This window comes from Cyprinus carpio, chromosome B8, assembly GCF_018340385.1.
Source record: "Cyprinus carpio isolate SPL01 chromosome B8, ASM1834038v1, whole genome shotgun sequence".
NCBI lineage: Eukaryota > Metazoa > Chordata > Actinopteri > Cypriniformes > Cyprinidae > Cyprinus > Cyprinus carpio.
Genome location: NC_056604.1, coordinates 16445328 through 16466441, shown reverse-complemented (window position 1 = coordinate 16466441; position 21114 = coordinate 16445328). Strand labels below are relative to the sequence as shown.

Here is a 21114-nt window from a genome sequence, read left to right as displayed (position 1 = left end):
CCTGGATGTTTGTAGCATGCCGAGTAAGACCTTGATTAGTTGGTTTAGGTGTGTTTAATTAGGGTTGGAGCTAAACTCTGCAGGACAATGGCTCTCCAGGAGTGAGTTTGTAGACCCCTGCTCTAAAACCAATCAACAAACCAGCCTGACAGGCCATCAAACCATCTTTGACTGGTTTAAGATATTTTTTTTTTCAGCAGGGTAATACCATAATCTAGGCTAACAGTGGCTAATTGGCTATGCTAGGTCACACAAAGGCCCTGTCTTAAATGGTGTACTTAATGTGAACTTATGGTCTGGTGACCTTCACTCATATGGTGTCCAGCTTGTTATTTTAGGTTTCCAAACCTTCCCAATCAGCCCATTTGAAGCCACTATGCATCCTTGAATGTTACCCAGTAGTCCGTGTGGCAAAGCATGTACTCTGAAGAGGATCGCTAGGGCTGAGGGTGCCATTTGGGACAGGGCCAAGCTTCATCAGACCAGAAAGACTCTCCTGCGTGCTCTCTCTCATTGTCCTCTTCTTTCCTCTTGTCACTGTCTAGCATGCATACCTGTTTGCTCTAACACATCAGTCTGATACTTCCACTGAGCTGAGTCTCAAGCAGGGCCTGAAGACACAGAGTGTACCCTGTTGTGGATGGATGCCACAGTTTGTGGTGATCTGTGTCAGTCATTGTGTTTTAGAGTAAATGCGTGCGTGCATGCGAGTGTATGTGTGTCGGAGAGAAAGAAGAGGGACTTTATTTTAGTCACAAAGTATGATTCATTATCGCAAGGAATTTATAAGAATCACAGTGTTTTCCCACTCTAATAACTAAATCAGAATCCACCTGAAGGCAAGAGTACCCACCCACACCCATCTCCCCACAGACAAAACTCTTTTCTGTTTTTATCAAACAGTCACAGAGGTGGTCAAGGAAAATGTGTACTGTTAATCTATTGGTCTTAGAGCATATCTGCATACTCTGTGGTGTAATAAATGTTTTTTCTCTGTGGGGAGGGGCTTATGGAGGGTTGTTCAGAGTCAGATCCTGTAAAAGCCATTCTTTTTTGCCTTCAGGGGGTGGGAACCACCATCACAGTGTCACAGGTATGTCATGACTTCTCCTGCTCCACTTTTCTTGTGCCATTTGTTTTTCTTTGTTGCTTTTCCTTTATTCTGTCACCCCTTTATGTGTTCACTTATACCTTAGAACATGTTAAGACATACTCAGCACTTTGTTCCCCCCAAAAGTCTACCTTTCCTGAACTTACTGTAGTGCCAACAAATCTGCAAACTTAAGCAAGTGTCGAATGGGACTATATTTGGAGTGCTCAGTAATCAAACCAAGTATAAGATAGTATTTTTTATTGTAAGACTTTTCCTGTAATATACACATATACACCCCCTCCACTCTTCCCTAGAAAATTTCACTTGATTGTGAAAGCGCTAAAAGTATGTGTCCCTTTTGATTGTGTTATGTCTTGTCATTGCACATTTTGACATGCCTGTGATAGATATTTACCCCACATTGTATTTAATCAGTGTGTTCTGTGTATGTTCAGGAACTACAGTATTTTTATTTAGAAATATCTTTTATTAAAATTAATTTGTATGTTGGAATATTTTGTTCTTAAATTTATTTTTTGCTATAATATAGAAATGGGGTTTAAAAAATATATACAGTTTTGTAGTGTTTTTTTTAACAAATAACAGATAGTAATATTCTTTTCTACCAGTTATTTACATTCTTAAGGTGGTAGCAATATTGTTCCACTCTTATTGTAACAGATTCTAGCACACATAGATCCCAGAGGCTACCTTGTTTTGCAATTTTTCCTGTATCTGACACAAGTGCTGATTTGAAGTGATGTGTGGTGTTAATGGTATTGTTGATGAAATTTAGTTGCCTTTATCAGGCACCACTTCACTCAGTGCACAGAATCAACCTCATTATCTGTGCACAATCTCTGTGCATGTGTGATTCTCTGTCTTCTAAATGAGGCACACAAGGTCACAAGATGTTTTTTTTGAGAGAGAGTTTTCATAACCACTGTGATTTTAAGCATTGTGGCTAGAGGGGATATTGTGCACCCTGTAAATGAGTGGGCGCAAAATGTGGTGCCCATCACCCAATTAAGTGCGGTTCTTCCGCTTCGATCTTCCTTCGGTTCAAACAAGCGACACTTATCAATATTTCAGCTCATTATACATGTAGCAGAGCTCTGCCTCAGGTTAATGTGTTAACTATTAATGCAGACCGCTTCATTATTGATAATATCAGCAGCCCTGGCCACTGCAACCGCCCATGACAGGGAGTGGGTGTGTGTGTGTGTGTGTGTGTGTGTGTGTGTGTGTGTGTGTGTGTGTGTGTGTGTGTGTGTGTGTGTGTGTGTGTGTGATGAAGCCAGAAGTCTGAGTCTCCATTTAAGCTCCACTCTCAGCAAGAGAAGCAGTATAAATCTGGAAGTATTGAGACCTGGGTAAGATCATCCATTCCATTTCAGTGACACTAGTGGCGTATTGACCCAAGCTTGGGGAGGGAGTAGTGTTGAATTATTTACTACATCCACACAGGCTTTCCTCTCCATTGGTTTAAAGCAAACAAACCAGGTATTGAGTTCCAGACATGGAAGTCTACCGCATCTTTGTTATGTTCTCGCATAAATATGAAACCCAAATATGTGAGGTAGATTTGTTTTAAAATATTAGTATTTTAAAATATTCGACAACTTAAAGTCAGAGTGGTGTAACCAACATGCAGGAAGTCATCGTAATCGTAAAACATAAAACTATATCACAGAATAGGGTCCTATTTTTGTCATATTGAAACCAAGTTGAATAAAAAGATTGCATTCAATACATTTTGTACTACATTTTTTAAAGATTTCCTATTATCATCATCTTTATCTTTCATCCTTATTACATATTGACTCGTACAGCAAGAGAACAATCATTTAATGAGTTATATGAACCCCCCCCCCTTTGTTTTGTTATAATATACAACATTAGGGTTAGGAATAGCTAAGTTTAAGGTATTTAATCTTTAGAAGGAGGTTAGCTTAGAGACTATGTGTGCCTCTTTTCCATGGCCTTAAACGTGCTTCATAAGCAGGTTAAGTAAAAAGGATGACGGCTAGTGCTTTCATTGCTTCCAATTAAACCTTGCTTGTTAGTTTAACCTCTAGGTAAACCCATCAAACAATTGATGTTAAGGCAAAAACCTGCCAACGGTGGTGGCTTCAGCCGAATGGTCATTAATTTTAATTGCCTAGATATTAAAGATTTAGAAGCGCAGAGGCATGGTGGGGGTAGAAATGATCTGATGTCATGTAAATTCAGCCGCTGTAGCGTAGTGTGGCTCGGGCTGCTGGAGATATTAAAATGGAAGCAGAGAGGTGGAAATTAAATAAAGCATCATTAAGGGGCTGAGGCTCTCTGGTCCTCCAGTCCAGCCAGAGCCGGAATACGGCAGGAGAGATCGCCACGGCGACAGGCCACCGTAATTTATAGGGCTATTAAGAAACAACCCTTAATCTCTTTATTATTCCACAATTATGCAGTGCTAGCATTTGCACATCTACCACCCCCATGTGACCCAGATCTTATTGTTTCCTGGCTGCTGTTTTTAGTAAAATTAGCATTATTGTAATTATTAATGTATTGCGTTGAGGCGGTGCGGCTGCTTTTAGGTGTACTATCTGAGTTGTGGTTATTATTATGTCTATTATTTGTCTTAAGGCAGGAGCACAAAAGTGGTTTTATGCAAAAGAAAAGAACATTAGTGTTATTAAGGTGCATAAAAGCCTTGCCTTTGAAATGAAGGGAACCGAATGGATCCAATTTACCTTAAAGAAAGGTAGTGAAAGTAAAAACAAAAGAAAGAGTTATGTTAAAACTCTTATTGAGAATGTATTCATTTATTAAATGGGGCCAGGGACCAGAACAAACACTTTTTTGTAAGATCTCTGTTAGCCTTATAACGAACTATAACACCTTCATATTTGGCACTAGCTACCTGATTCCATAAGAACAACACTGATCCAAATTTTGCCACAAGACGAGCAGCCCCTTGTGTGTTGGTTTAGTCTAGAGACAAAGAGAGCATGTCACGCCTCCATCCACAATAACGCACAAGCCCTGTGTGATAATCGCTTAATTAGTCTGCATGCCCAGCGGATATTACTGTGGGAGGCTGGGGACTGTGGACTTGATGGACCCAAACATGACATCTTGAAACAATCACTCTGCCTCGTCTGCATTGACGTCTGACGCCCCCTCCTCTTTTTTTCTCCCCTCTTTCCTTTTCTTTCCGTCTCTCCCTCAGGTATCCAACTGGTTCGGCAACAAGAGGATCCGCTACAAAAAAAACATTGGCAAGTTCCAAGAGGAGGCCAACCTGTATGCCGCTAAGACAGCCGTGACTGCCGCGCATGCAGCAGCTGCCGCCGTCCAGAATAGTCAGACCAACTCACCCACCACACCCAACTCCGGTAAGCTTGCATTCATCCCAGACGAGCCCCCAAAACCAACCAGCCATCCCCAATTCCAGCTTGGTCCCTTCTGAACTTCTGCTCCCTCTGGCATGCCGGATGGCTGCTGTGACAGTGAGAGGTCTCAGCCTGGGGATGAGCCTCACTCTCCTGCCTCTGAGACTATACATGCTGAACGAGACGAGCAAAGTCAAGCAGAAACTGTGTGAGCGGGTTGCACATGCTGAATATGTTTGTAGTTTTGAGGGGTGGGAGGGTGTTGGTACTGGTGGGGGTAAAAGAGATAATCCTTACCCATTGTCCTCCCTTTCTATCCATAAATATGTGACAGCGTTACCCCCGCTGTGAATTGATGGAAATCTCTTGCTCGGAGCATGTTACACTCTTGAAGAAATGTGTAGTATGAAATAATAATGAATATTTGATTAGCAGAATGATACAGTGTCTACCTTAAATTGATGCTCTTCAGACATAATAAGCAGAAGATTTGACTGTGATAAAGACATGGCTTAGACCCTGAGGAGTTGTGGGTAAGCAATTTTTAAGGGGTCCCCTTTTTCTTGCACCCAGGATTCCAGATGAAAGATGAAGAATTTCAGCTGGACTCTGCAGAGAACAAAAACACTCTATTAACCAACATGTTCACTGGTACTGGCCTTTTCCATAAGCTTCTTTTTGTCCTTCTTTTCATTGGCATATAATTCCCTTTATGAACTAGTCCACTAGAGTAGGAATAGGTGTGAACCCCTGTGGAAAACTTAGACTTCCAACTCCATAAACCATCTTTGTCCTTTTTTATGTGATTTCCCCCCATTGTTTTGACATTTTTGGTGACCCCCATGTGCCCTTCTAGAGATGTAATGCAACCTAGCCGTCATCCCCATCCCCATCCCCATCCCTATCCTATCCTTTCATTTCTTCCTTGTTTCTTTTACTCTCCTTTTGTTGCTTGCTTTCCGAGCATCACTTCCTAGCGTGGCGTGTGGTGCACATATGTCCTTCCACACATTGGTGTATGTGTGAGTCTATGAAAGCCTCTCTTTCTCTTTCTCATCCTCTCGTTATTCAGCTCCTTACATCTTTCCTTTCTAGGTTCGTCAGGTTCTTTTAACCTCCCAAACTCGGGGGACATGTTCATGAGCATGCAGAATCTGAATGGGGATTCTTACCAAGGGGCACAAGTCGGAGCCAATGTGCAGTCACAGGTAGGCGCTACGCACAGGAACTGGGGCTGTGAACCAGAGCAGACCTGTCAGCTAGCCTACCATCCACATTAAAAAGACTCCCTCCCCCTCAACATATAGACAGTGATACAGATTTGATCACCCCCTTAACAATTAGCTTCATTATAGTCATGGAAGATTAATGATGACTGTAGTCTGGACATGGATGGATCTTTCACATTTCCAGTCTGGACCCCCAACTAAATTACCATATCACAGCCCATAAGAGGCCCGTCTGACTAGAGACTCATTATTTACAGCATTATGCTAGTATATTGATCCTGGAGCAGACCCCATTTTGTAGTTTATGTTGTGAATGCATTTGGCTCTGACTTGAGCTCTTGGGTTAGTATTGGTTGTATGGTACTGTTCTTTCCTCCAAACCTCTATATCCTTTTCTGTCCCCTTTTCATCATGATTATCCCAATTTTCCATGTTCACATAAGCTCATTTTGTCCTCATGTTAAAAGACACCATTTGAAGGAGAGAGATGAAGAGTTAATGTGTACTGAACATTTCTCAGATCTGCTCATGCTCTGATAATGTGTTACATACTGTATTCTCCTCCAACTGTTGTCATGTGTGAATATTACTGTGTTTTGTAGTAAATTCCAAATCAAAACTATTTCATTCCTTCTTTCTGTGATTTTGTGTTTCGAGCCTGGAAATAGAGTAATCTTTGCCAGAAAGCAATAGAGAGAGGAAACGCACATGTTGTCCTAAATGTTGCATTAAACCACATATGTATCCCTAACTTCATTCAGCTGCATTTTCCATTATAGTATGATTCATTTAGTAAACCACAAAGCCATCAAATTTTTAGTTTAAACACCATTGCCTTTGTCTGTTATCACCATGCATCACTGTGTTGATTTTTGCATGTGTTTCTGTAACGCAGAATGTTGACAAGCTTGACTTCCTGTTGTGTCCTCTGCAGGTGGATACCCTGCGCCATGTTATCAGTCAGACGGCAGGATACAATGATGCCCTGGGGGTGAATCCCATGTATAGTCCACATGGCTTGAATGTAAGTACAGTCTCAGTCAGCCATGACTGAAGTGCCACCGAATTAAACAATTATAAAGATACTACACGCATCCTAACATTATAGAGCTAATCTAACTCAAGCCTTTTCGAATGAAAATTGTTATACATTGCCATTCAAGAGTTTGAGGTCTATTTTTTTAAGGTTTCGAAAGAAGTCTCTTATGCTCACCAAGGATACATTTGTTTGATTAATCATGAAATATTATTACAACATAACATAGCTGCTTTCTAATTTAATATGTTTAAAATGTAATTAATTCTTGTTGTGGCAAAGCTGTATTTTAAGCAGCCATTACTTCAGTGTCACATGACCTTTCAGAAATCATTCCGTGCTGATTTGATGCTCAAGAAACCATTCTTTTCAGTGTTGATAACAGTATGTGCTGATTAATAACTTTTTGGAAACCATGATTTTTAGGATTATTTGATGAATATGAAGTTCAGAAGAACAACATTATTAGAACATTTTTACACTTTTAAACAAATTAATGCATTGTTGTTGAATAAGTATTAATTTGTTGTTAAGAATTTTCTTTATTTAACAAAATTATGTGCCATGGGCTAGGGCTGCATGATTAATCGATATTAAATTGCAAAGGCGATAAATCGCGATAAGGCAGAAGCTGCGATTGTCATGCATATCTTTCAGGGAAGCACAGTTCTGTGATCAGCAGTAAATCTCCATCTGAAGGCCAGAGGGCACTCTCATGCTGAAACTCCAAATACGCCTCGCAAAAGAAATCCATGCAGTCCCTAATGCTGTTGTTGAATAAACAGCAGATTTAACTGCTTTCATTGATTCAGCTTGACTAATAAACACAGAACTACGACAATATATGGTTTATCTGAGTTCGTCTTATTATATTTTTTATTATAATAAAGTATATAAGAATGCAATGCTAATCGACATAGATTTTATCAATGCTTAGAATACTATGAAATATGTTACGTGCCTTATTCTGTATAAGAAACCACATCATCTCACAGAAGGATTTATTTCAAACACTCATCTGACGTTATAAAGTAAGTGTGAAGTAAAAACATGTTATTAAATGTGGTATTTTCACATGCTTTCAGATGGAGCAGCATTGACTACACAGAGTTGTAGTTCAATGTACTCAAACAGCTTTCATAATCGCACGATTATATCGTTTGCGATTATGAACGTGATTTTGCATAGCTTGTCAATGAACTACGGCTCTGTGTAGTAAATGCTGCTCCATCTGAAAGCACGTGATGGAGATTTACTACTGATTACAGAACCGGCTTTACTGACAATCGAATTCGATTAATTGTGCAGCCCTAACAAGGGCACATAAACACCAACATTTTATGTTAACATTTACAAACAAATGATGTTAATCTGTAATGTGCAAATACTAATGTTGGGCAACAATTAATTTTTTAATCGTGATTAATCGCATTATAGCATTTTTATGCACAAAATTCAATAATGAATTCAAAAGTAGTGTATTGCACACTTTTTTCATTTAAAAGTACTGCAATTTGAACAAAAGTGCAATAACATTTTGTTTGCAAACACTTTAAACAAATAATGTGCTTTTTTACTGCAGTATTCCTTTTACATAGTACCAGTTAAAATATTTCTTGTAAATCTCAACTTAAACATTAATGTAATCAAATTAAATATTAAACCAAAGCTATTTTTCACTGCCAGGGCATTAATGTTTTTATAGAAAATATTTTATAGTTTGTTATAGAAAAACAAGTTATGCTCAGAGTCCAGGGCCTCAATCATAACATTATAACAGGCACCTTCCTTGTAGAAGGAACCTGCACTTTCGCGGGATTATCGTGGGACCTGCGGGACCCGCGGAACCCAATTCAACAGAGTGCGGACAACAGTTGTTGGACTAGTGTGATCACTCCATGCATGGTTCATTTAGCTGTCCCTGGCTCGGTTTGAAGAGGTGGGCCAGAGCACGGTTCAGTTGGGCTCAGGCACGGTACGCATGTAGTGTGAGCACTAAAAATGCCAGAGTGCGGAACTTCTGATACGTGCAGCTTGATTGCATGTACATTTCTTAGCGGCAAAAGTGATAGATCTGTATAGCAATATAATGTGAGAGGGCTGTGTTTTACTGCGTCCCAAACAACTTAAAATAATAAACCACAAAGTTAACAAAACTATGCACTCCATTGTGCTGAGTGAGAGCGCTAATCTGCTGTCTCCATGTGCTATCGGAAACTTCCTGTTTCCCACTTATGAATTCGTGATTACGAGCTTGTTGCAGTCTCTTCTGTTAAAAATAACAGTGAACGGTGGCTTGTGAATGTAGATGATTAGCCTAAATAATTTTATCAGGAGCGTTCCTGTGAGCCCTGCTGCAGTCTTAGACCCATCCCAAATGCTCTCATTGGTTGAGACGTGTGATGACACCTGTCCCAAGCCAGTACTGATCAACATTCCACCCCTCCTGTGACCCATGGTCTGTCTGTATGTATATTCAGAGCTGGTGAGCGACGGACCTTCGTAATAATAATAAATAAATGAAAACACTGCTTAAATGTGCGATAAAATAATTGTTGGCGTTAATTAATTAATGCGTTAACGTGATAACACGTTAACTTGCCCAGCCCTAGAAAAATACATATAGTTATTATAACATAAATCAGTAGGAATCACCATAATTCCAAACTCCACGACAAACAGAGTGATGATTCAGAAGATGACATGAGTATCTGTCCCATAATATGCATAAAGTGGAAAATATGACAACTTTTTAACACGGGAATAAATGCTCTGCTCAGTAAAAGCTCAAGTGGCTCAAGTATTTGGGAGTGGTGAGAGGAAAATGAGATTCAGAAATATATTAAGTCAGTTTGTTGCCTGTGTAAACAGTTCCTATTACTGTAACCTATAACGTGGCAAGATGAAAAGGCTTTTACTAGCATGTCTTGCCTCTGTTTGCCTGTTTTGCAATGCTTCAAAGAATTTGCAATATCCTTATCAACATGATGAAATATGAAAGTATGATTGCCTGCAGCCGTCTGCAGGCATGAATTTTATCTTCCTTGATGAGGTTTGATATGATGTTTTTTTTTTTTTTTTTTTAACCATACACTGCGTAATATGAAACCATCAGAGTAAAGACTCATTTATTTGATGAGAGAGAGAGAGGGTGAGAGAAATACAGACATAAATCTTCCTTGAGCTAAACGCAGGTTTAGATGTTATATCTGTTACCTTGCTTGTTGAGGAATTGTTTATGAAAACATAAACTTAGATGTGTTAGCTTTAAACATTAATCTAAAAAAAATTAAAAAAAAAAACTGCTGAATGACAAGACTTTGGCTGGTGAGTTGATAAAATAGGAACATGTAAATTATAGTTTTTTTAACAATTGAGCATTTTCTCGATTTATATTATCAAATGAGCCAGTAAAATGTGTTTTAAGGATTATTATATATTCCTGATACAAAACAGCTTATTTATCGGTCCAAATTGCCCTTGTACATTATCAAAAAAGACACATGAGCTTTCCTTAAGCAAAATAAATCACTTTCTATTGAGAAACAGATGCAATCAGATGGAGGAATAATTTGCAGTGAGGTAATTAATAGAGCAGAGCTGTCATATGTGTACTTTCTGATGACTGTTAGAGCTCCATTTGCATGAATTAACTCTAGCAAAGCACACAACGATAAATGTCATAAGTCAAAACGTATGCCCGATTTTTTTACAGCAGTGGGGCCCAAATGTGGCAGTGTATCTGTGGCTAATGCGGAGATGGCTGTGTGTGTGTGTGTGTTTGGAAGCCTCTGTGGCCTGTAGCTGTGCAGATGAAGTGTCAGCCTCTCACAGGCTCAAACGCCACACTTTCACACTCTCTCACTCTGGTCCACTGCTCAAGTCAGAACTCACTCTATCATTACAACAAGTGTGTGTGTGTGTGTGTGTGTGTGTGTGTGTGTGTGTGTGTGTGTGTGTGTGTGTGTGTGTGTGTGTGTGTGTGTGTGTGTGTGTGTTTGTGTGTGCGTGTGCCTGTGTGTGTGTTTGTGTGCATGTGTGTCAGGCTGAATGCGAGTGATCCATGTCATCAGGGTATAGCAGACTTCCTCATAATGCTCGCGTTTCAGGATCAGTCCAGACATTGTGGCTGGAGGAGACTAGCACAATCTATTTATTGACCTGTTCCAGGAACTCGAAATCAGCAAATTCCTAATTCCGCCACTGAACAGTCCCCGTACACACACACATGAACACACACACACACATGCACAGGCACAAACATCTCCCCATGATTTTTATATAGAAACACAGACAGATTGTTTTGAAAACCAAACACCTCATTAGCAAATCAGCATACGGCAGTAGTTCTCAACTAGTATTGCTTCAGGATCCAGATTTCACATGAAGTGATAATTCCTTCAAATGTTCAGTGTACAAAAAAGTTCAAATTAAGCATAGTTATTATTATTGTTGCTGTTGTTTACTATTATTGTAATATATAACAGTGATTCACCATGGTTACTATTTGTATAATTATTTGTATAATTTTTTTTTATTTATGAAGCCAATGATTTGCCATGTCCACCATTTGCAATCATTTTATTTATTATTTCTTATAATAATTTTTAATAATATTATTTTATTTACTCATCATATTACTTATTTATTATATATGTATATAATGTGTTTGTTTGTTGAATGTTTATTATTATTATCATTATTATTAATGTTATAAATATTATTAATAATAATATTATTATTTTATTATGCTAAGCAATGATTCACCATATTTATTTTTTAATAAATTATATTTTACTTATTATTAAGCCATTGATTCACCATATTTATCCTTTTTAGTTATATTTAATGTAGTCTGACATTTTCCTTTACCTTATGTAGTTTTCTTCGTGGTTTTCAAGAATGAGGGCATCTCCTCAGGTTTGCTTCTGCTTAATTTTACAGACTTCTACAGAGTAATAAAACATTTAATATTGCAGCTTTTGATTGAATTCACTGTTTTGTTTTTTGTTTTTTGATCAAATATTTTTAAATAGTCACCAAAAAATAATTGGGTATTTTTTCTGTGGTCCTGTCATGACCTACTAGTTGGGACCGCTGGCATCCTCTAACCGTTTTTTGTGTTGATATGGAGAGGGAGGACTGACTTAGGTGAGAGATTTAACTGTTTTGGAGGGAAGAAATCCAGCTAAAGCTAGTCTCCACTGAGAGCCGGGCGATTGAGTCGGGAGCGCTCAGGCGAGCAGGGTGGAAGAAAGGCCTGCACCGTCGCTTCCACTCAGCATCCTTCCGGCTTCCCCCCTCCCGACCCAGCCTCCCTCCCCTTGACTGACATCAAAATATGGAGCGACAAGCTGTCGGCCCACCGCTGAAATCTGATTAGACATTGATTTCAGCAATCGTTCCCATTGGCCACAACGTTTATGTGAATTTGTTTTCTGAAAGCGAGGGAAGCAGGGACCGAGAGAGGGAGAAGCCAAAGTGGGTTTAGCATGGCAAGATGGCCGTCGGCATGTCAGACAGTAGATCAGAGGAGACAGGCTCTCTTATTAATTTCTTAATGCATTAGTATGCATATGTATGCATGCTTCACTCACTTGTACACACCAGGATTAGGACACACACTTCACTGCAAGCAGACAAATAAACACCCGCTCTTCCTGTGAATTTTAGAAATACTAGGAAAGATTATCTTAATTGTTTTAAATAACAAAATTCTATCTGGATTATTCATTATATATGAATATATACATATTTATGTTATGAATATATATATATATATATATATAATATATATATATATATATATATGAATATATATATATATACTGTATATAGGTGCTCACTTTTTGGTGCTTACATTTTTTTTTTTTGTGAAAATTGATGAATTTCTTCAAGATTCTATAATGAATATAAAGTTCATTGAGCAGCATTTATTTGATAAAATAAAATACTTTTTTGTAACATTATAAATGTCTTCACTGTCACTTTTGATAAACTTTATGCATCCTTGCTAAATAAAAGTATTTATTTCTTAATTTCTTTCAAGTTCTACTTTTGAATGGTAGTGTATCACAGTTTCCATTTAAAAAAAAAAGCTGAAAAAGTGTTTTCAGCATAAAAATATGTGGCATAAGCATAAAATAAAGTGCATAAGAGACTTCTTACAAAAAAAAAAAATATTGCAACAAATCTCTATGCCCACCAGTGTGTGTGTACATATATGAAAGTGTATTTGTTTTTGTTTGTTTTTTTCACTGTGAAATGAATTTTTTTTTCTTCCTGTTTTGGTTTCAGGGTAATGGGTGGTGTGATGATGCTACTACTTCATCTTTTATCTCCCCTACAGAAGGAGGTGGTAGTGTGCACTCTGATACCTCGAACTGATCTCCTCATTGACATGGCCCCTTCCCAAGCTGTGGACAACCAATCACAGAATTACAAAACCACAGACTGACCAATCAGAGACACAGAATAGACTCTCACAGATAATCCAGAAACATCCTCACGGAATCATCCACAGTACTTTTCCACAGTGTTTTGGAAGCTGGACATTTCTTAACCGTAACATCAGTCCACTGCAGTTTTTACTAACAAGCTCTCCTCCAATCATATTAAACCAGTGTGTTTGGTTTCTTTTATCATTTGAAGTGTACAAGCTCAAAATGTATGTGAGTTATTAGGGTTTTTCCTCTTCTTTTAAGTTTATTACCAGTCATAACCCCTTTCCATTGTTCTAACCAACTGTTGGCAAAGCTTTAGGGCAGGAATGCAACTGATACAAAAGTATATTCATATGATGCTAACCGATGCATTTAACAGGGCTAAATGCTACAGAAGGCAGCTTGGGGACTTCATTGCTGATTTTTTTTTTTTTGAGTTTTTATTAATATCACACCTAGCAATGACTTAAACAAGACCACCTATGGAAGGCAATCCACTCCATTTTGGGGGGTGACTTTTGAAATACCTGGCAATTAATGTCTTTTTTGAAAAACACAAAACCTAATCAATATTTAGTCCACTACGATTAAGGAAAGGAATTGTAGAAGATGTGAAAAGGAAATATGGATCATCTTGTTGGCTCTTTTGGCAATTATCAATTCAAAAACGTTCTTGTATATGACATAGCTATAGAGTATTTATACATCTCACAAATAAATACTCAGCTTTATTACCTCATTGAAAATCATAGAAAACCAATAGATTTAAAAACATTTCTTTAGCTTATAGTGCTCTCACTGACTACCTCTCAAAATCACCACCACCATGTTTTTGTCTTTTACTTTCTGTCATTCATTTTTTTGTCTTTTTAAAATACTTTTTTTTTATTTTTTTACTTTTGTTATATTCGGTTCCATCTTGTAGAAATTTGCTCTCTCTGTCTCGCTCTCTCTCTCTTGCTCGCTCTTTATGTAATCTAATGTATATTTTAACCTTCTAAGAAAACTAAGTTGCTTTGTTGCAACTTTTAAAAAAGGAAAAAAAAGAAAAAATAACCATAATATTAATAATACGAATAACACGGAGAGTATGGCGAGTACAGTGGCTGGTGGAGGGGAATTTTGTGTTGGAACAGGGAGGGGGAAATACGATCATAAAATTAACACCAAACAGTAAAACTGTTGTAAATACTGAAGAACATTTTGAATGTTGCTCATCTTGTTACTAATTCATGCAAAAAAGAAATAAAAAAAATTAATAAACAAAAACCCATGATTAAAAAAAAAGAAAGAAAACCTGTAATGCATAGAGGTTTCAGTGAATTGTACATTTCAAAACCCTGTGTGACAGGGTTCCAACTTTCTTTCTCTTTTTTTGTATCGTATGTGATTCTGAAACTGATAAAAAAAAAAAAATAAAAAAAAAAAAAAAAAAGTCATACAAAATTTATTTGTGGCAGTGGTTCTAATGTATTAAAGATGTTTCGTGTTTCTTTCTAACCAGACTACACCCTGGACTGAAAAGTCTTCCTTGTGGTAGTTATGTGTAATTTCAAACATGAATAAACTGTTTTCCTTTCATGACAAACTGTTTTGATATTGCCTTCTTTGTTTTAGGTGCACTTGAGGTGATTATAACAATAAGAAATGACATGACATTTATTTACTTTAGTATTAGCACAAGCATGTTGGTGATTTGAGTTGCATTGTATTATTATGTATTTCTGTTATTGCACATACTTGTGTATCCATGCACATATCAAAACCAGAGTCTTGTTCATTTGCATGAATACCTCTTCATGCCAATTTCAACAAAGTGAGAGATTTATTCTCCTCCAGAGCGCATGTATCAAATCAAGCACACACGCCGAACTAAACACAACACCCCATTTTGCTAAAGCACAAGTGCTTGTGTCACATTACTTAGACAATCATACGCCAATATCTTAAATGCATTAGAACACGTCTATGCAAGCCACACATGCGCATGACAGAGCTTCTAAGAAGAATTGACAGTCCCCTCATAGAAAGCATGGTTCCCCCCGCAGGCTTGTTCTCTGTCAAAGAGAAAGAGAGGGATTTTAGCATAGTGAGGGCTGTTGGGGCCAAATGAATTATTTGGTTTGATAGAGATCCATGGAACAGATTGTGAGAAGCTATTCCATGTGGCATGGCGACATGTGACAAGATTGCATTAATAGTACTAATTGTTGTCTGAGCCCTTTGACAAATGCAACTAAATTAATAGCTTCCTTTAATTGGCCTGTTTGTGAATTCGCACTCCGGCCCAAATCTGGGATTTTTTTTTTTTGCACAAATAAACAGGATGTGATCTTTAGACAATGAGTCTAATGAGAGTCTGGAAGTGTAGAGAACGGATAAAGGCAAACTCTATTCAAAAGACGGGAAAATGCTCAAAAATGGAACATATACAGCTCAATCAAAATAAATAAATAAATAAATGACAGCGACAGCTGATAGTATCGAGGCCTAGAAGTTGCTATGCATTGTGTCATCCATTTCTAGTTATATTAAACTGGAATTTCTTACATGTTTTTAATTTATTATTGTAATCATACTTGCACTGTTATTCTTCTAGTTTTTTACTTATAGTGGTTAATGATTTGGAAGTTGAGATGCATGAGAATACTGATTATTACTACATTTTAAGGCTGTCAGTCTAATGAATTATATTAACATGAATTATTTTGAACCTGCTGAAATGTTCTTATAAATGTATTTTTCTTTCCAAGTGTGCATTCTGAATGATACATATATTTACCTACTAATTCGTAGCAGCCATGTACTCATCTTCTTAAGTGTTTTTATCTGACCGATGATATTTCATACCAGCTGAGTTTTCATTTAAAATTCAATTTAACTGATAAACAGGATTTGCTTGTGTGTTGGAGTTCTTATCTAAAATAGTTGAATGAATACGGAACCTGCCTTGAAGAAATATAACAATGTTAAACATATTTAATTAATCTTAAACAGTAGCATTTATTGCCAATGGAAAAAGACACAGAATAGTGATTAAAGTATTTAATACAAATATATAAATCGCTGACAACCTATGGTGAAAAAGATTTGTATGTTTATCAGTCACTGCTTTCTCACATCAGCTTGGGTTTGTTTAAAACATCATGTTCTTCGGAAAAGCTTGGAAAATTCTGTACACAAGAATCTTCCTAATATCTCTTCTCCTGTCCCTGAAAATGTCAGCATTTCTAAATCTTCTTGCAGACAATTTAAGTGGCATTTAATCAACTACGTGACTACAGCATATTGAATATATGTTGGGACACTGTACAAATTGTGAGTAAAAAAGGCTAATATTATACAAGGAATAATTTACAGACATGAAAGTGAGATATCTCATAAACTTATATTTTAAACTAAACATTCACAATAGAATATAGATAACATATCAAATGTTGACTGTGACCCGCCCCCGCAAGTGATGACAGCGCGCGGTTTGAAATGTCATGCCAAATATTGGCTCATTTTGGATTTCATGAGAGCTCAGAAAAAAGAACACACATTCCCAAAAAGTTTGGGAAGGTACACATAAGATCAGTAATCAGTGCAACAGTAAAGTTAAAATGTACGTACATATAAGGAACAGCTGGAGGCCCAATTTGCAACTTATAATAGGTCAATAATATGGCAACATGATGTTGACTGTATAATGAAAAAGAGCCTCTCAGAGTGGCAGCGTCTCTCAGAAGTCATTAAAATGTTGTGGGCAGAGGATCACCAATTCCCCCAATGCTGCGGTCAAGTGAAAAATATTGTGGCAAAATTCAATATCAGAAAGGACACCTTTCTCCGACTCTTACCAAAAAAGTGTCTAGACGTCAAAGAGTTTGAAGTAATAATGCATCATCAGACATGCTTCAGGTGCAGTACAAATGTGTTTTCACTCATAGAACATTTTTTAGTTTTTCACTAACCGCATACATTTTTTTTCTCAAAAACACATCAGGTAAATCCAGCTCCCTTTAATGTATCCTAGTTTGTGCTGAGAATCGGTCCACTGACAATCTCTGTAGGCGTGACTACCGCATATTACGGGACCCTTCAAGGATAATTTCCTTGCCTCCTTATATTTAAAAAAAAAAAAAAACCATACTGAATGTGAAGGTGAACATTTGATATTGTCAGTAGAAACTCTGGGACGTCATGAGACTACCCATTCCAAAAAAGGTGTATGAGCAGGAATGTTAAAACATATAAGGACAGCTGTATGACCAACTGTAGGTCACGTGGCACAATGTGGGGTATCAAAAAACCTCTCAGAGTGCATTGTCTTATGCAACCTGTTATGCGCGAAAAATAAAGCAATAAGAGGGGATGGCCAACAGTTTGAAGTAAAACAGTGGTAAAACATGGCCTTGTCCCAACTTTTTTGAGATGTGTTGTGTGCCATGAAATTTAAAAATCAACTTATTTTTCCCTTAAAATGATACAACATTTCTCAAACTTTAAAAAACATTTGATATTCATCTATGTTTTATTGTGAATAAAATATTAAATTTGAAACTTCCACATCATTGCGCATCATTCTGTTTTGAGCACTAGCTGTTTCACAATTTGACAACAGTGTCCCAACTTTTTTTGGAATCAGTCGATTTTTTGTGTAGGTATAGAGGGGATACAGTATCTATATATCTATATACTTTATATAAGATATATTGTATATTCTAGTATATAACTAATTGAAAACTAGCGAGCTGTATTATTTGCGTTGCAAAGTAGTCGATTTACACGGGGAGTGTTACACACATGCAACTAGCTAGTTTCTGCTGTAAAGAATGACAATGACTTGATTTTTTTTTTTCTGTATAGTGTGCAATACAAATGCAGTGTTGTGGTTGAACTGAATTGTGGGTGGTTAGCAAGTTAGCTAGCTGCATGCTAAAGTAGCAAAAGTGTTCACCCCTGTAAATTCACTTCTGAGAGTTTGGATTGGTTTAAAAATACAATAAATTGTCCAAAATGGCCATAATAACTTAACTTCTAACCCTAAATCAACGATAGAACATGCACGCTGGATTATAGAGCAAATTTTCCGACAATGCACTGCAAAAACGGCCTTTCCTCAGACAAATCCAAGTATTAGCTGACAAAAGATAAAACCATTACCAAGCTCAGAGTAAGGTCATGCACTGCAGTTAAAGTGTCACTTTTAACCTAAAGTAGTGCTTCCTTGTACCAGCTAGTATATGCACCAGGAGTTTTACAGCACTTTCTGTTCTGACTAATGACCTGATTGACTTTGCAAGCAGAGAAAGAACTAATGGATCAAAAGGAAGACTGTATTAGATATCTAATGCCTGGAAGACATGAAGCTAATCATTATGCCATGAGAAGTTACACACTCTTTTTGATCATTTTACCACCTAAATTACTGTAAGCTGTTTTCTGATCTACTATATACGTGTTTCAGTATCTTGCCAAACCATCTGCAAAATATCAGCCCGAATCATCATCATCTTTCTTTTTGTTGTTTCGTCTTTTTTGTTTTTTACTTGGATGGCCAAGAGAGAGGCACAGCAATAAACAGTTTGACCTTCAAATCTTGTTGCAGGTAAACCTATTTAGCATTGCCTCAGTCAACTGGTCCCGGTGGTCAGTGCCCCTAGTAATTAGAGGGGCAGCGCAAATCATATACAGACCTTGAATAATGAAAGCCAATTTAAACAATTCCCCCTCTGATCCTACTAGAATGATTTAGCTGCCAATGTGAGACTTCAATTGCCTCATTTGTTGCGATGGTGTATTTGTATATTAATGTAATGTGGGCAGTGAGAGGGGTTTGACTACTAAGAGAGGGGGGTGTGTGTCTTATTGTGCTCATTTAAAGGGGAAACATTTGTTTTTTATCCTGACTGAGAGCTGATTATTATAGAAGTCTGTTTCTGTGTCGAATAAAAAATAATAAATAAAATAAAAAGGTAATTGCGACTTTATTTACTGTAATTGCAACTTTGTATCCAATTTTTATTACACATACACATTACAAAAATTATTATTTTTGCACATATAAATTTATATCCAATTTATATATATATATATATATATATATATATATATATATATATATATATCTATATATATATATATTAATCATCTGTATATGTATACAATGTGTATACCAATTTATATTTTACAATTTCAAGTTTTGTTTCTCATAATTTTGAATTTACAGTATAATTTACATGTGACTTTATATCAAGCAATGTGACTTAAAAAGGTAATTGTGACTTTATTCCTTGTAATTACTTAGTGTCCAATTTACACACACACACACACACACACACACCACACTATATATATAATATATATATATATATATATATATATATATATATTCATCAGAAATTGAATAGACTGCTGTAAGTTGCTACAATGCAGATCAAAGTGCTTAAAATACCCTTATCTGTTCTAAAATCACTGTAAACTACGGCGTCACAGTGCTTATTAATTTCATTAAATGTTTACTATGTATAAATGCCAGGTTTTCATAAAATAAACACACAGCAACAAAAATGTAATATCTGTAATAAATGTAATTTTTTTTAAAAAATTGTTATTCCACTAAGTAGTGTAGTGTTTCATGAATGTTCATCAGAATATTTAGCAGACGCAACAAAAGAGACTTAGTGGTACAGTAATATTCATATAAAACAGAGTATATATATATATATATATATATATATATATATATGCTCATATAATACAGAGAAACTCTTGTGTTACTTGGGAAACATCACAGTACCACTTGTGGATAATGTTCAACTTCATCTATGTTGGAATTTTGAGAACGTGATGAAAGTTGTCATGTCTGAAATATGCTGTCAAAAAAGTTAAGATGCTATTAAAAATACTGCCAAGTCAAAAAATCTTTTTTTTTTTTTTTTTGTCCCCACACAGATTCAGCTCTCTGCCAAAATAAAACAAGATTTACACTTTATAACAACTATTGAGACTTCATTGTGCAAGAAACCAGAGTTGTCATTATCCTTGGTCAGAGCATCACTCTTCCTAACCGTCTTCCGTCTCTCCTCCCCTCCAAACACTCGGCTGCAAAGGTGAAGACTTAATTGAACCTGGTTAGGAGGTGACTGCAGAAGCCGGCCACACTCGCAGCAATTAACTGAAATGTCAGGCGCTTCTAATTCGAGTTATTCTGTCTGTCTGTGGTGGAAAGGGCTTCCTCCATGGGTCATTGGCTACCAATTTAAAATGGAAATTGACATCCATTTATTCCCATTTTCACTGCAGACTCCTCTAAAATGAACCGTGCCTTTTAACCCAAGCGAGGAGAGGGAAAAGTAGCTTGCAAGATGCTTTTTTTATTTATTTAATTTTGTGCTATTCCGTATAATGGATAATGCAGCATAAATACAGCAAACAAAAACAGTAGGAAGAACATCATTATTCTCTGGCCCTCCATAAATGTGTTTAAATCAGCAGATTCAACCAAAGGACCTTTAATGTAGGCAAAGTTACATTTGTTAAAGACAATGTCTATTAGGATTGTCTCTAAGGTTCATTAAAGACAACATTTCCCCTGTAAAATTTAGCCCGAAAAGCATGCATCATTAAATATGGAAATCCTGAATTTTATTAGCAATCTGCTAGATCTGAGCTGATGCCAATTAAATTAAAAGAAGATATCATTTATTAAGCTAGAGTTCATATTCTGTTAAATATGAAATGTAATTTTCTTCTCGTATTGATTAATTGCTGCTGGTGCATTGTTCAAAGACCCATGTAACATTTCAGGGGAAGGGAATTTTTTTTTTATTTTAATTTTTTAAAATATTTTTTTTTTGTTGATGCTCATCTGGTAGTGATGATGTGTGTGTTTTTAAAATATATATTTTTAAATACATCTGAAAGTGTAAAAAGAAAAAGCAAACCT

At 36.7% G+C, this 21114-nt stretch overlaps 1 protein-coding gene across 9 annotated transcripts in view; it reads left to right on the top strand.

Moving 5' to 3' along the window:
* pbx3b (pre-B-cell leukemia homeobox 3b) overlaps positions 1-14769 on the top strand; it is an 87869-nt gene extending 73100 nt beyond the window's left edge. For 2 of the 9 annotated variants that reach the window (XM_042729975.1, XM_042729976.1), the window contains exons 6-11: positions 1064-1093; positions 4311-4476; positions 5047-5124; positions 5569-5681; positions 6637-6726; positions 13036-14769. In XM_042729975.1, the coding sequence (XP_042585909.1) occupies positions 1064-1093; positions 4311-4476; positions 5047-5124; positions 5569-5681; positions 6637-6726; positions 13036-13125 (567 nt within the window). In that variant the 3' untranslated portion in view covers positions 13126-14769. Of the gene's footprint in view, positions 1-1063; positions 1094-4310; positions 4477-5046; positions 5125-5568; positions 5682-6636; positions 6727-13035 lie in introns of those variants that run through there. The other 7 variants (XM_042729978.1, XM_042729977.1, XM_042729979.1 and 4 more) reach the window with 5 other exon arrangements.
* Positions 14770-21114: the final 6345 nt, after the last annotated feature.